At 42.9% G+C, this 14226-nt stretch overlaps 1 protein-coding gene across 1 annotated transcript in view; it reads right to left on the bottom strand.

Annotated features, from left to right (window-relative positions):
- Positions 1 to 14226, bottom strand: part of LOC124606950 (juvenile hormone esterase-like) — a 60641-nt gene that overhangs the window by 8159 nt on the left and 38256 nt on the right. Inside the window, exons 6-7 of the mRNA XM_047139072.1 lie at positions 13840 to 13990; positions 7248 to 7429 (exon numbers count right to left, since the gene is read on the bottom strand). Coding sequence (XP_046995028.1) covers positions 7248 to 7429; positions 13840 to 13990 — 333 coding nt within the window. The remainder of the gene's footprint in view (positions 1 to 7247; positions 7430 to 13839; positions 13991 to 14226) is intronic.

The raw sequence follows: 14226 nt of genomic DNA, 5'->3' as shown, positions 1-14226 counted from the left end.
TAACCCAGAAAGGGCTACATCAGTAGCCGATGTAAATAGTCACACACGCTGACAAGGCCAGCAGGTGGCAACGCGAGTGCAGCTGGTCAGTGGCCTTGGGGACCCATTTCCTTCCACAGAGCACGTGATCGCAAATATTTCCTCTAGTATCTCTACGTGGTCTGGGTCTTTAGGGTGACACAACGTCGCTCCACCCAGTCCACCGTCGAGCTCTGGACTAGGCACAGCTGCAGCCACAGCTCTTCAATCTGAGTCTCGTTTGGAATCTTTGCTATGTACGCCATTGTGCCACTCAACATCCACGACCAACTGAAGGAGCTGCCAGTGTCTTTCACCATCATCAATAGGACTTGGCCTCTGCTCTGGAGAGGATGAGGAACTTGCTATCGGCCATCGATCTTAACATCGTCATTTTAATCTACTTATGAGCGCATATTTAATTGTGGCTGCTTCATCGGTACAGCATTCACCTGAAGTTCGGACTTATGTGGAGTCAGTACTAACTTCACAAACTATGGTAGTAATTAACTTTGTCCAAAGGAGTAGTATTTACGTTCATGTACTTTTCAATAAAACTATCTCACATTGTTTACCTGGGCTGTGTTTTCTCTGCGCCTCAGTTGGCTCAAGACAAATCACTTTACCATCAAATATTTTCCTAGAAGTCAATACCAAACTGTAATTGCCAATGTAACTCATCAATCCACGAGAGGGAAATATATCTTCAGAAATTCGTAGCATTGTTAGAATGAAGCAGAAAAGTTAACGTATGAGGTATTAAAAAAGCCCCCATATAAAACATTTTTTCTCTTTCTTTTGCTGTGACTGACACGTTTGAAAATTGAATAAATATTTTTTTACATTAAAAGGTGTAATCGTCGAAGTCTGCAGATTGTGTTTTGGAGCACATTATTTGTATGATGATATCAGAAGTGGACTCCAGCCTGTTAAAATTTTTTATGCGTACATAATCAGGTTGTGACCCGTAATAATAGAAAAAAGAGGTTTGAATAATGTAGAAGGAGTGAACAATCTTTAGTAAAAACAGCCACAGCTTGTGCACTTTTAACTTTAAGTAGTTATTGATAATAGTGTTGATTATATGAGTATAGTTATTTAGGCTTATGTTCATTTAATGTTATGTAAATAATTTACTCTATGCTTGGAGTACACGCCTAAAAACATAAAAATATGCATTTGATACAATATAAAAGGAAATTAAAATATTACTTGCAGACCTTAGCATGAAATGTAACATCTCTTATACGTGTATTCGTTCACAATTTCTTATGATTTTTGGCAAAATGTCAGTTTCCATGCACGAATGTTGAGCTCTTTCGTTGCGGAATATGAGCTTAACTGGTAAGGTAATTGTGGTGCTGCGATTGTTAATTGTAAGACAGGACATTCAAGCACTGACCGAAAGCCTGAGTTGGGCAAAGCCGCTGCACAAGGAAGGAAGTGAGTAAGGCCAGTTTTACAGTAAAAGACCATATTAAAATGTAGCATCGACAAAAGGTTACAGCACCCTTCTGAGTCGGTGAATATGAACAGTCAGTTGTAACGCGAAAGGGTGAAGTAAAGTTTAACGTTGTGGTTATCATCAGTGGAGTGAAGAGATGAAAGTAAAAGTGGTGACGGAAACCAGTATGCTAATATTTCAATTAACATGAGCTAAATAACACCCCGGACGGATGTTTTATGTTTAGGGCACACGATATTTACTCGAATGGTTCATGTAAAAGGCTGTAGCAATGCAGCTGGTAGACTTATTCATTCTACGTTGCGAGAAGATTCAACGGATTGTATCATTAACATTTCCTACAATTGGTTATGAACACGGGGACCAAAAATGAGTAAATATATTGTAAAGAGTTATCAGTAGGAAGAAAACTGAAATTACATCTCGTTGTAGCATACGCAATTAAAGGAGCTGGTAAATTGAGATTTATATGAACAGTAATGATATGCTGAATGTTATGAAGGCACGTGGACTATTCTTCACTTCTCACACACCTAATTAAAGACGATAATCATCCACGTACCTTTGGATGGGTTCGAAGTTGAGTATCGAAATGGACACTGCCACATTTTGAATCTGAGAGTTTAAGCAGAACTCATTGTTTTCGACGCGGCTTATGTGGGGAACAAAGCCCGGTAAATAGCTTTTGTCCACTACCGTCATAGACTTCTTTAATATTTATATTTTTTTTGCAGTTGATCCTAATTTTAAAGAGAAACCAGTATTATCATACAAATAAGGAAAACAATCCTAATTTAAATCGAGCTTAATGCTATACTATTGTAAGAGGTCCATGACTTTGTTGCTAGCGCACTCGAGCAGATGTAATTTCGATGGATTGCTCCCGCGCTGTCTGCGATATGTAAGCTATAAGAGAATCTCAGACCAGAGAGCAGTGATGTATGCAGTAAGAGCAGTGTCTGTCAGTAGGAGTAAGTAGTAGCGAACTGTCGTGGGTGGAGTTGGCAGGGCCGGTCGTGGGAGGGGGGGGGGGGGGGGGAGTTGGCGATGGCGGAGCCTGAGCGGTATAATACAGGGTGATTCAAAAAGAATACCACAACTTTAGGAATTTAAAACTCTGCAACGACAAAAGGCAGAGCTAAGCACTATCTGTCGGCGAATTAAGGGAGCTATAAAGTTTCATTTAGTTGTACATTTGTTCGGCTGAGGCGCTGTTGACTAGGCGTCAGCGTCAGTTGATGCTAAGATGGCGACCGCTCAACAGAAAGCTTTTTGTGTTATTGCGTATGGCAGAAGTGAATCGACGACAGTTGTTCAGCGCGCATTTCGAACGAAGTATGGTGTTAAACCTCCTGATAGGTGGTGTATTAAACGTTGGTCTAAACAGTTTACAGAGAATGGGTGTTTGTGCAAAGGGAAAAGTTCTGGACAGCCGAGAACGAGTGATGAAAATGTAGCACGCATCCAGCAAGCATTTGTTCGCAGCCCAGGAAAATCGACTCGCAGAGCTAGCAGAGAGCTGCAAATTCCACAATCAACTGTATGGAGAGTCTTCGAAGGTGCTACTGTAACTGGACTACAGTATCTGGAGATGTTAGAGAATTGGCTGTTCCCTCAGCTCGAACAAGAAGCACAACAATTCTTATTTCAGCAGGATGGAGCGCCACCACATTGGCACTTATCTGTCCGTAACTACCTGAACGTGAACTACCCGAGGCGATGGATCGGCCGCCAGGCAGCCCGTGACAGAGCACTTCATCACTGGCCTCCAAGAAGCCCTGATCTTACCCCACTGCGATTTTTTCTTATGGGGGTATGTTAAGGATATGGTGTTTCGGCCACCTCTCCCAGCCACCATTGATGATTTGAAACGAGAAATAACAGCAGCTATCCAAACTGTTACGCCTGATATGCTACAGAGAGTGTGGAACGAGTTGGAGTATCGGGTTGATATTGCTCGAGTGTCTGGAGGGGACCATATTGAACATCTCTGAACTTGTTTTTGAATGGAAAAAAAACCTTTTTAAATACTCTTTGTAATGATGTATAACAGAAGGTTATATTATGTTTCTTTCATTAAATACACATTTTTAAAGTTGTGGTATTCTCTTTGAATCACCCTGTATAAGGCAAAAGCAGCCTCGCGCATACGTAGTATTGATATATCAAGTCCCATGTAAATGTTTAAAAAAATCTCTTAATAATAATCTTTTTTATAGAAATTAACTTTTGACAATCATTCATCTTAATTTAAAGAATTTACTAATTTCTTCAATCCATGGTCATCCCGATTATTGTAAAGAAAAATCAGTTGTTTCCTTTTATACATGACAAATCTATCGGCCAGCATTTCACTGGGCTGTGCCAGAAAAATGTCTTATAGGAGCAGATACATATGTGTTATCTGGCAACTTAATTGAGGTAAGAATTTTCAATTTATTCAGTATGATCTTTCAGGGCCATGACGCAGCACTGCTGACGTCCAAATTTACCAGTTTAGATTCACAGTCAGTCAATTATTGAAAGGTTGTATATGAGTCAGATTTTTTATTAGGAGGTTCGTCACATTGGTAGGTTACGGAACTTATGTGTTGCGAGGTTACACTGAATGTGAATGATATAAATAATTATATTTTTACTGTAGGGAGGTTTCGGAATTTTTCTTTTGGGAGGTTACACTGTTCACAACTGATGGAAGAATACTGTGATTAAGACACTGAAATCGTAATCAGGTGGACCCTGGCTCAAATTTATGTCGGTGAGTCAAGGTTTAGGTTGCCTGGGATTTCCATACACAGCCGCAGGCGAATTCCAGGAAAGTCCCTGTGAAGAACAGGTACGTTTCCTAGAATAAACCATGCCTATTGTAACAGTGAAGATGACAGCTGCGATGCTTTTATGAGTTGTTGAAACTAAGTGGTTTGCTCCGAGTAACCTAAGAATCTAATCTTAGAAAGCTAGTCTGGTAGTGGAAAATGGAACACTGTTCTACACCTCGATTAAAATAACTTCGAAAGGTAGCGGCCAGCCGCCAGGTGGAGAAGAGACATTGTTGGACCAGGAAAATCACAGGCAATGACGGACTACGTGGAAGACGGTACGTACGTAATAGAGGAGGAGCGTTATACTTATAACAAAAATGGTACATATTTCACCTCATGGAAAAGTAGGATAACAGACATAAATAACATTCATTTTTGGCACATATCAGACTTTCAGTAAGAAATATGCACTTATCAGTCACTAATGTACAGTTTACACCTGTTATTCATGCAGGCTACCAAACTGTAAAGGAGTTCTTCCCTCCGTCAGTTCTTGGACGGTTTGGGAAGAGGGCGTTTTTTTAGGAACACATCTACCAAGAGCATCCGAAGTAAGCTCAACAAAGTCTAGGTTCGGAGAGTACGTAGGCCATTTTATACTTCCAATATCTCCACTTTCCAGTGTGCCCGACACCTCAGTGGTCTTGTGTGGGTGGGCATTGTCGTCCATAAACAGAACATCGGGACGAACCACCCTCCAAACAGACGGCTATGATTTATAATAATCTCCCTGCAATGCCGCTGCTCTGTAATGGTACCTCGCGCGAAGATATGCAGCAGTGTTCGGCCATTGTGCATAACCCTTGCCCACACCATAGCGCCTCGGCCATACCTATGACGTTCATGAACATTCAGTGGTGTGTAACGAGTTCCCTCTCTCTCCACGCTAACTGATGGCTAGAATCACTGCGTCGGAGAACATCACTCTGGACCACTGTTGCTGACCTCAACCAACATGCTCCCTAAATCAACGGAATATTTCTCGACGAGGGCATGTTGAAGTAGGATTCATTTGACAGGCTTCCGAGCATACAAACTTTTGTGTTGGCAGAAGAGCCAACACCGTGTTACGAGTGGAGGCCCAAATGCACGCGTTTTAGCTCAAGCAGGCTAGCGTGAGGAGGGAAGAACTAAACTAACGTGAGGTCTGGAACATGACAAGGAATGAGAATTTAGAAAGCGGACGTAATTAGTTTGATACTTAACTTTAATCCATTAATGATGAACGTCGCTCTTGACGGTACATGATTCACAATATTATCTGTTCAGATATAGTAATTATAGTAACTGAATTTGGCGCCTTGTTAGGTCGTAGCAAATGACGTAACTGAAGGCTATGCTAAACTGTCGTCTCTGCAAATAAGAGCGTAGTAGACAGTGAACCATCGCTAGCAAAGTCGGCTGTACAACTGGGGCGAGTGCTAGGGAGTCTCTCTAGACTAGACCTGCCGTGTGGCGCCGCTCGGTCTGCAATCACTGATAGTGGCGACACGCGGGTCCGACGTATACTAACGGACCGCGGCAGATTTAAATGCTACCACCTAGCAAGTGTGGTGTCTGGCGGTGACACCACACAAACCAGCCTGATTTAATCGCCGTAAAATGGTTCCGACAGACACACGTGTACCGGTAGCCGTTGCTAGGTCTGTAGCGACCTGTCCAAGAGTGAGATAGCCGCGCCGGACAGCCGGGCGGTCTCGGCGCCTTGCCACGGTTCGCGCGGCTCCCCCCCCGCCCTCCCGTCGGAGGTTCGCGTCCTCCCTCGGGCATTGGTGTGTGTGTTGTACTTAGCGTAAGTTAGTTTAAGTTAGATTAAGTAGTGTGTCAGCCTAGGGACCGATGATCTCAGCAGTTTGGTCCCATAGGAACTTACCACAAATTTCAATTTCAAAAGAGTGAGATATCTGTTCTTTTTCGCTATTGGGCTACATATCGATCCTCTTGCGGTGTAATGGTTCCTCTACGACCACCGATGTACTTTCGCGGAGCATTTCCACCTTCATCGGCATTCTGGAATTGCGAGATGCCACTTTTGAACACACTCATTACTGTGGAGAGAGTAGTGTCCCTTTGATCAGTTTCTAGCCGTCCAACTGCCTGTCCACGATTGTAAGCACTCAAATGACGTCTTACAAACATGTAGCCGTATCACACAGGACATCGAACTAATCGGTTCCACAACAACCTTTGTCAAATACCGTATTGCTTGAATTGCCGAATGCATCCCAAGCGTTCGTGCACAGATTTCGCTGCAATTAGCACGTCCCGCCCTCTTATAATTCCTTATATTATCATTCGCTGGGTGTTCTGTAGCTATTTTTGGTTGCTCTCTAGCAACTGGCATTTGTTCCTTAGCTACTGTCAAGCAGTTTAGTTATTTCTCAAACTCCACGTGATCGCAGTGTTGCCTGTTTCGTGGGCACTTTGGAGAGCCTTGTGTAGCGTGGCTGACTAAACGCTGCCGACACTGCCCCCCCCCTCCCCCCCAGCAATCTGTCACTCAAAAAGTTATTCTAATCACAGTTTACGAAATCTCATCTAGTTTTTTAAATATATAGCAAGACAGGTTGCGCTAATTTACTGTACTGCATTTACAAAAAATTAAAAGATGAGAAGCTGAACAGGTAAACGTCTCATGACGTCATCGGAGAGGGAATTAAGAGATGGCTGGGGAGTGAATAGATCGAGTTTGTTTAAGAAATAATGGCGACATTCACACGAAGCTGTTTACGGCAACTAGAGAAAGTTAATCGTTATAGCTTGAGACGAGGGCTGACATTCAATTGCTCTTGGGCGAGTACGGGGTTTCTTAGATGCTTTTCTTCTTAGCTCAACAGTATTAAAAGTGCTTTGACGTTGATAATGTGAGGGAAATAATCGAAAGAGTTGTAGTACACAGCAAGAAATATCTGCCGTAGGAGGATATTTCACGACGCACTCACATCAACAAGGGGCTGCGGGTTATCTGTAGAGATGATTCCGTCGCCGAAGTAGAATTCCCTTAGTTTGGCAGCTGCCTCCTGTTGTTGTTCCACAGTTGGCAGATGTAAAGTTGGTCCCACTGCTTCAACGAACCTGTTGTTCAGAGTGCTGATTGTGTCTTGACTGGCTAATATTCCAGAACCTGCGAACAAAAATAGCGTTATTTCCTTGGTCGTCATAGTACTGTCACTGGTAACCGACATCTACGTTACATTGTCTAGTACAGTCAGTGTCATAGTATTTAACGATACTCTAAGTTGTAACATGTGTACGTTATTGAACGTGGTAGCATATTGCGATCGAGAGTGATCATTGTTTTCAATCTTTTAACGGACGGGTTTTCATATATTTTCATAAATTACTATATTAATAGGATTATAAATTGTTTATCCGATGTAGAAGTGAAAAGAACATTTCACGCATTGTGAACCTCCGTGCCACTTTGAATCACATCTAACGAAGCCAATAATTTCCACCGAGAATTCCTAGACAGTATTTTTCGCATATCCTCACAGCAAATGGCTAAACTTCATACACCAAAGGAAGCTTTGAGGCACAAGAGAATTTCTCCCCAACATTAGATGTCAAAAATGGGCTACAGAATACTTAAAAATAATAGCGATGATTTTTTTACGCGACGCCGTCTCACGCTATGCTCAGTGACGTAGTACAGCATAGAAACACTGTGTGGTTAACAGCGCTGTTACTACTTAATACAATCTGTATTCCCGGTCAGACGACGGCATTGTTGTGTTTCAGTTCGAAGACGATAGAGACGGAGAAATAAACCGAGTAAACCATGCTACTTGAGTACAGAATCACTCTAGTGGCTCATAAGTAAACAAAGAAATAATGAAAAACTTAGTTTTTCTGTTGGTTCTCACTCGTCGTTTGCAGTACTAATTTAGTTAATTACAACTACGATTTCACGATCGAAACTTTATCGTATCAGAAAGAGGGGCCTACAATACATGCTTCGCAGATTTTCGTCGATCATCTCATCATTATAATCGCCCTTTCTCCCTTTTGAGTTTTACTTTCACTACAACAAATATTAACAGCTTGCTAAGCGGAAAGAGCGATTATAAGCACTGCATAATACATCAGTGGGTACGGTAAGAAATTGGGGTCAGGTGTTTTCTTTTATCATCCCAAATGAAGTCCGACGGTCGCGATAGACTCGCGACTTCAGCTGACCCGACGATCAGTAATCACACAGATTGAGCTCTGGGGACCTGGGAGGTTAAGCATCACGGAAGTGACGGTTCAAACGCGATCCTCACTACACGAAGTGCGCAAGAGATCTTTCACACGTGTAGCAATCTGCGGTGGAGCGCCATCCTGCATGGATGTCGTACCTTCCAGCAGTTTTTTATCAGCCAGGCTATGGATGATGCTACTGTGTATCCTATCGACATACCTCGCACTCTCATGTGGCTTCCCTGACGTGTTGCGGCCCAGCGCCATCTGTTGTCCGGTTTTTGCACTGATTTTGGTTTCAATGAAGCCCTGTCGTTTCAGTCCTGTGTGTCAAGTTTTACCTTTCTGTCAACATTTTTCCGTGAATTACTACATTTTCAAATGCTAACGGACTTTTGGGACAACTTGTACATGCTGATAACCGAGTGGACAGACGACTATTTGTTTTACGGTTAATATAAATTCGTGTTGTGATATAACCCTATCGAACTCTCCGCTCTTTTCATAAACTGGAGATCGGCAGCAACTCCTTGTTCTATTTCTAATTGGGTGCTTCAGAAGGGCAGCCCTCTGGTCACCATAAACTAAATTTTTATGTAATAAAAGTGGTTCTGCTAAAACACGACAAACACTTTTAGTGAGTACATAAAATTGCTTGAAATGTCTACCTGTTTCCCTATTGATCTGTTTACTTGTATTTGATTTATTAGGTTTATTCGTGTGCTTTAAGTGTTTGTACGTGGTCTGTATTTTAGAAATCATCCCGAGCTCTACTAATGTGCACTGAACGTGAAAACCACCTCTTATTCACACTGACATAACAGGCTTTGTGGGGGATTGATTCCAACTAATCTTGGAAAGACTGATGTGAGAGGACGTCTGAATTTATTTTCAGACAGTATCTTTGATAAGCATTCTGAAGTGCAAGAAATATCATAGTTGATGTACGTCGATACAAGTGGTGTATTTTATCCAAATGACAAATGTTCCAGTAAAAACGCGTCGATGACATGAGCAGCAACCTATATATTCTCCATGATTTTAATTTGACTTATTTCGCAATGATTTTCGTTCTTTATATTTTCAGGCTTTCTTTCCCTACATCAACCCTGTTCAATCAATATATTATAAAAATGATTTGCGTGAAAACCAAAATGACAATCTGTGAGGTTCCGTAAACACTATTTGGATCCACTGAATAGTGCGGAAAACTGGTCTTCAAAGTCACGGAAAATTGTAGCGATATTAAACTGATACATCCATCGTAATTATGACATTGGGCTTGTCTGTGGTCTTGAGAATGATGTAACAAGCCACCATAATAACAGAGGCAATCTCCACTGAGAGTGGACGCTTGTGGTGGACAGTCCTAGAGCGCTGAGTGATTCTGATGCTTGGATATTATTAGATAGTATAGTCGCCACACAGACTATGCTATGTAAAAGTGGAGCGCGATGTCTTTGTTTTTGTACTGAACGACAACAAACAAACAAAAATCGATGATTTTGTTTGTTATTTAGAGACTTAAGGTCACCTCAGATATAAAGTGGGTACGTGGGCCTACTACCTTAGACAAACGATCACAAGGTAAATATATCAACGGCAGTTGTGGATCTGAGAATTTTCTGTTGCTCAACAATATTCGTCAAGAAACGTGAGAGTAAAATCTTTTCTGATTCGAACAGTCGTCGTTAATCACGCGAAAGTGTCGCCGCCAGGATGCGTAAAGATTTCAACAACGTTAGTAGGTCCGGAAGATAGCCACCTTGACACTCTTAGGAGAAACTGTGAGCATCTCAGCAGGAAATTGTTAGAGCTGTGCAGACCAAACCGAATACGATACCCTCGTAACATTACATCAGAGACTCTAGATAAGAGCCAACAACATCCTGTGAGTATTGGAATAAGCAGCAATGACCTTGTAACAAACTCGTTAAGGAAATGTAGCAGACCTGAAGACCGCTGACGACTCAGAAAGAGCAGAATCAATTCGGTCCTTACGAATGACGTCAAAGTAGAGTAGAGCCTCTCCTCGGCGACATGAATACACCACCCCAACTAGCTTTTGCCACTTGATCAGTAGGATCGATGGCATTCACATCGATAGTACTTGATTCTCTGGTTATGGTATGGTGGCGTCTTGTGTGCGACATTGTTCTAGTGTTGGTTTTGAACTTGGTGCCGTACGAGACGAGGAGTAATCCGAAGCAATGGCTGATGGAGTCCAGCGTCCTGTACTAACTGCAGAGCATCAGCCAGTGTTGATGGGTAGTCCGAAGATCTACCAACACCAGTCCAAGATAGAAACTGCCCTAAACTCCATAGTCGCACTGAGGTCTGAAGGTCTACCGTACCGGCGGGCCAGGTTCAACATTGAGCACAACTATACAGCATCCGAAATCGCGGTCCACTTGAGGGGACAAAGCGGGCAGTGATATGGGGTGTGAATGAAACTCACACTTGGTGGTGACCGCCACCACCAAGCAGGGCTACTGGCGGGCCATGCCTACATCTCCAGCGAGTGGCAAAATCGCTGCATCAGGGTGTCATCAGCTTCCACTCCCAGCTGATGCAGGATCCTCGGCAGCCGTGACTCTGCTGTGGGATGCAGCAGATTCTTCTCCGTAACACTGAGGTGCCAAAAGTTGTGAGACAGCGATATGCATATACACAGCTGGCGGTAGTATTGCGTACACAAGGTATAAAAGGGCGGTGCATTGGCGGAGCTGTCATTTGTACTCAGGAGATTCATGTGAAAGGACTTCCGACGTGATTGTGACCGTACGACGTGAATTAACAAACTTCGAACGCGGAATGGTAGTTGGAGCTAGACGCACGCGACATTTCGTTTCAGAAATCGTTAGGGATTAAATACTCAGAGGACCACAGTATTAAGAGTGTGGCGAGAATACCAAATATCGGACATTACCTGTCTCCACGGGCGGCGCAGTGGCCGACGGCCTTCACTTATCAATCGAGAGCGCGGAGTTTGTGTAGTCATTGCTGCGTGAAATAACCGTGGAAATCAATGTGGGACGTCGGCAAAAGTATCTGTTATAACAGTGCGGCGAAATGTGGCGTTAATAGGCTATGGCAGCAGCCGGGTGACGCCAGTGCCTTTGATAACAGCACGACTATATCGGCTGGACCATAGGCGACTGGAAAACTGTGACGTGATCAGATGAGTCCAGAGTTCAGCTGGTAAGAGTTGATAGTGGGGTGGGTTCGAGGCAGGCCCCGCGAAGCCATGGACTGAAGTTGTTAACAAGGCACTGTGCACGCTGAGAGTGGCTCCATAACGGTGTGGGCTATATTTATATGGAATGGACTCTATTTTCCGGTCCAACTGAACTGATCATTGATAGGAAATGGTTATGTTCGGCTACTTGGAGACGATTTTCAGCCATTAATATGTTCCCAAGCAATGTTGAAATTTTTTGTGGGTGACGATGCGCTATGTAGAGCGTTCTGGACAATTCGAGCGAATAGTCTGGCCACCATTTATGGCCGAGCATTTATGGGACACGATCGAGAGGTCAGTTCGTACAGAAAATCCTGCACCGCAAGCACCTTCGCAAAATGACTATGAGACTTAACTTCTGAGGTCATCGGTCCCCTAGAGCTTAGAACTACTTAAATCTAACTAAGCTAAGGACAACACACACATCCATGCCCGAGGCAGAATTCGAACCTGCGACCGTAGAAGTCGGGCTGTTCCACACTGTAGCGCTCGGCCACCCCGGCCGGCAAACACCTTCGCAGTTAGGACGATTATAGAGGCAGTATGTCTCAACATTTCTTCCAACGTCTTGTTGAATCCGTGCCGCGTTGAGTTGCCGCACTATGCCGGGCAAAATGAGAGCCGACACGACATTTAGAGGTACCACATGACTTTTTTCTCCTCAGTGTAGTACGATCTTAATTTCAGTTTACGAATTTGTTGTATAATTTAAGAATTACGGGAGAGATTTTCGTTAAAACTTAAATTATACCTTCCGGTCTCGGAAACTCACATACGTCCGGGAGAGCTGTGTGCTGACCACATGCCCCTCCATCTTCACATCCAGAGACGCCTACGGGCTGAGGATGACATGGCGGCCGGCCGGTACCGTTGGACCTTCATGGTCTGTTCGGGAGGAGTTTAATTTTAGTTTTTAAATTATACCTGCAAATTCCGAGTGGGTTATCAGTAGCGGTAGAACTCCATCTAAGATTCGCAAGTACTTCATCTGCCGAAGACGTTCCTAGACTGAGTTTCTTCCTGGCTTATAAGCGACGTCAGTGTAGTAACTACGGGGGCAGTTCGAGTTAACAACTGTAAACAGACGTGCACTCGATCGGTCAGTTGGGACCAGATAATGCTAAGTAGTGGACGTGTGGCCGCAGTGTGCAAATGTTGTTGCGTCACAAATCACAGTGAAGTAACACCTCTAACTAAAGTGTTAAAGGCCTTCCTTAGAATGTTTTGAAGAAAAGAGTGTGTGCAAAGTTTGTGCCGCACATCTTGATTCCTGAACGAAACAACGACGCGTGGAAGACTGCCACGACTTTACTGAAATGCAAAACGCGGGCAATTATTTTCTGCGTAAAATCATCACGGTTGAGGAGACGCGCTGTTATCAATAAGAACCTACCACAAAACGAATGCAGAAATTCACATGAAGGATCAACGCTTTGACGACATAACTGACATTTAAGTTAATGAGACGCGCGAGTTGAACAACACTCCAAAAAAGCACTTTTCTGAGCGTTTCACACGGTTGCATGATCGTTAAGTGTATTTCAATCAAGTCGAGGGAGACTATGTAGAACACCTGAGCAACTGAAACCACAGGTTGTTTACATCGCATTGAGGTCCTAACATCCCATCAGTGGATGGTGAACCTGTGCCTTCGAAATGTATATTGACATAGTAAAAACGCTATTGGTAAGAGAGAAGAGGGATTTTATTATTAAGCTAATAAAAATATTATTAACAAGGATGCAAAAAATCATGATGAATGTCAAAGTGTCGCAAAACTTTTTTCTCTCATTTTAGACGACAGCTTTTTTAAAGAAAAGCTTTCCTCTCATCAGCTGCTTGGAAGACTGCAGATCTAGATATCCTATTTATTTTAATTTCTTTCCAAAGGTGCTGACGATTTCATTCCCATCTTATGCAATCAAAGTTTGTGCTCCATTTCCAATAAACTCGCCATTGAAAGGACGTTAAACTCTAATCTGCCTTTCCTCGTTCATTTCAGTTCCAAGGTGTGGTATTCTTTTCGTTAATTACATATTCAGTCTACACTAAGTCCGACGCTATGTGAAATGAGCAAAAGATAATCACCTTTATAAAAACTTGATACTAACCCAGCTCACCAGACGTGACTCCGGTGAAGATTGGAACTTGGAGGAAACGACCGTCATTGAGCCTCTGGATTGGAGACTCTGGGATCAGTGCGCCCTCAAGGTCTGGCTCGATGTGGGGCCACCACAGGCTGTATGAAAATAGCTGCTTTTCCTGAAATCGAAGACGACAACAACCATTTTGTGACTTGACATTAAACGAATATTTTGTATGATATGTTCAATATTTCGAAATAAATGAAATAATGTTTACTGAAAGAATAAAATTTCTGGTCTGAATATAAGTGGACTAGCTGAAAAATATGGGGAACCCTGCACTAACAGAAAGAAAACTGAAGGAAAATTTAAGTCGGAATTGCAAGGACTCATGTAGCTATGATCGGACACCCT

The sequence above is a fragment of the Schistocerca americana genome, chromosome 3, assembly GCF_021461395.2.
Source record: "Schistocerca americana isolate TAMUIC-IGC-003095 chromosome 3, iqSchAmer2.1, whole genome shotgun sequence".
NCBI classification, from domain to species: Eukaryota; Metazoa; Arthropoda; class Insecta; order Orthoptera; family Acrididae; genus Schistocerca; species Schistocerca americana.
This window is presented reverse-complemented; position numbering and strand designations above follow the sequence as displayed.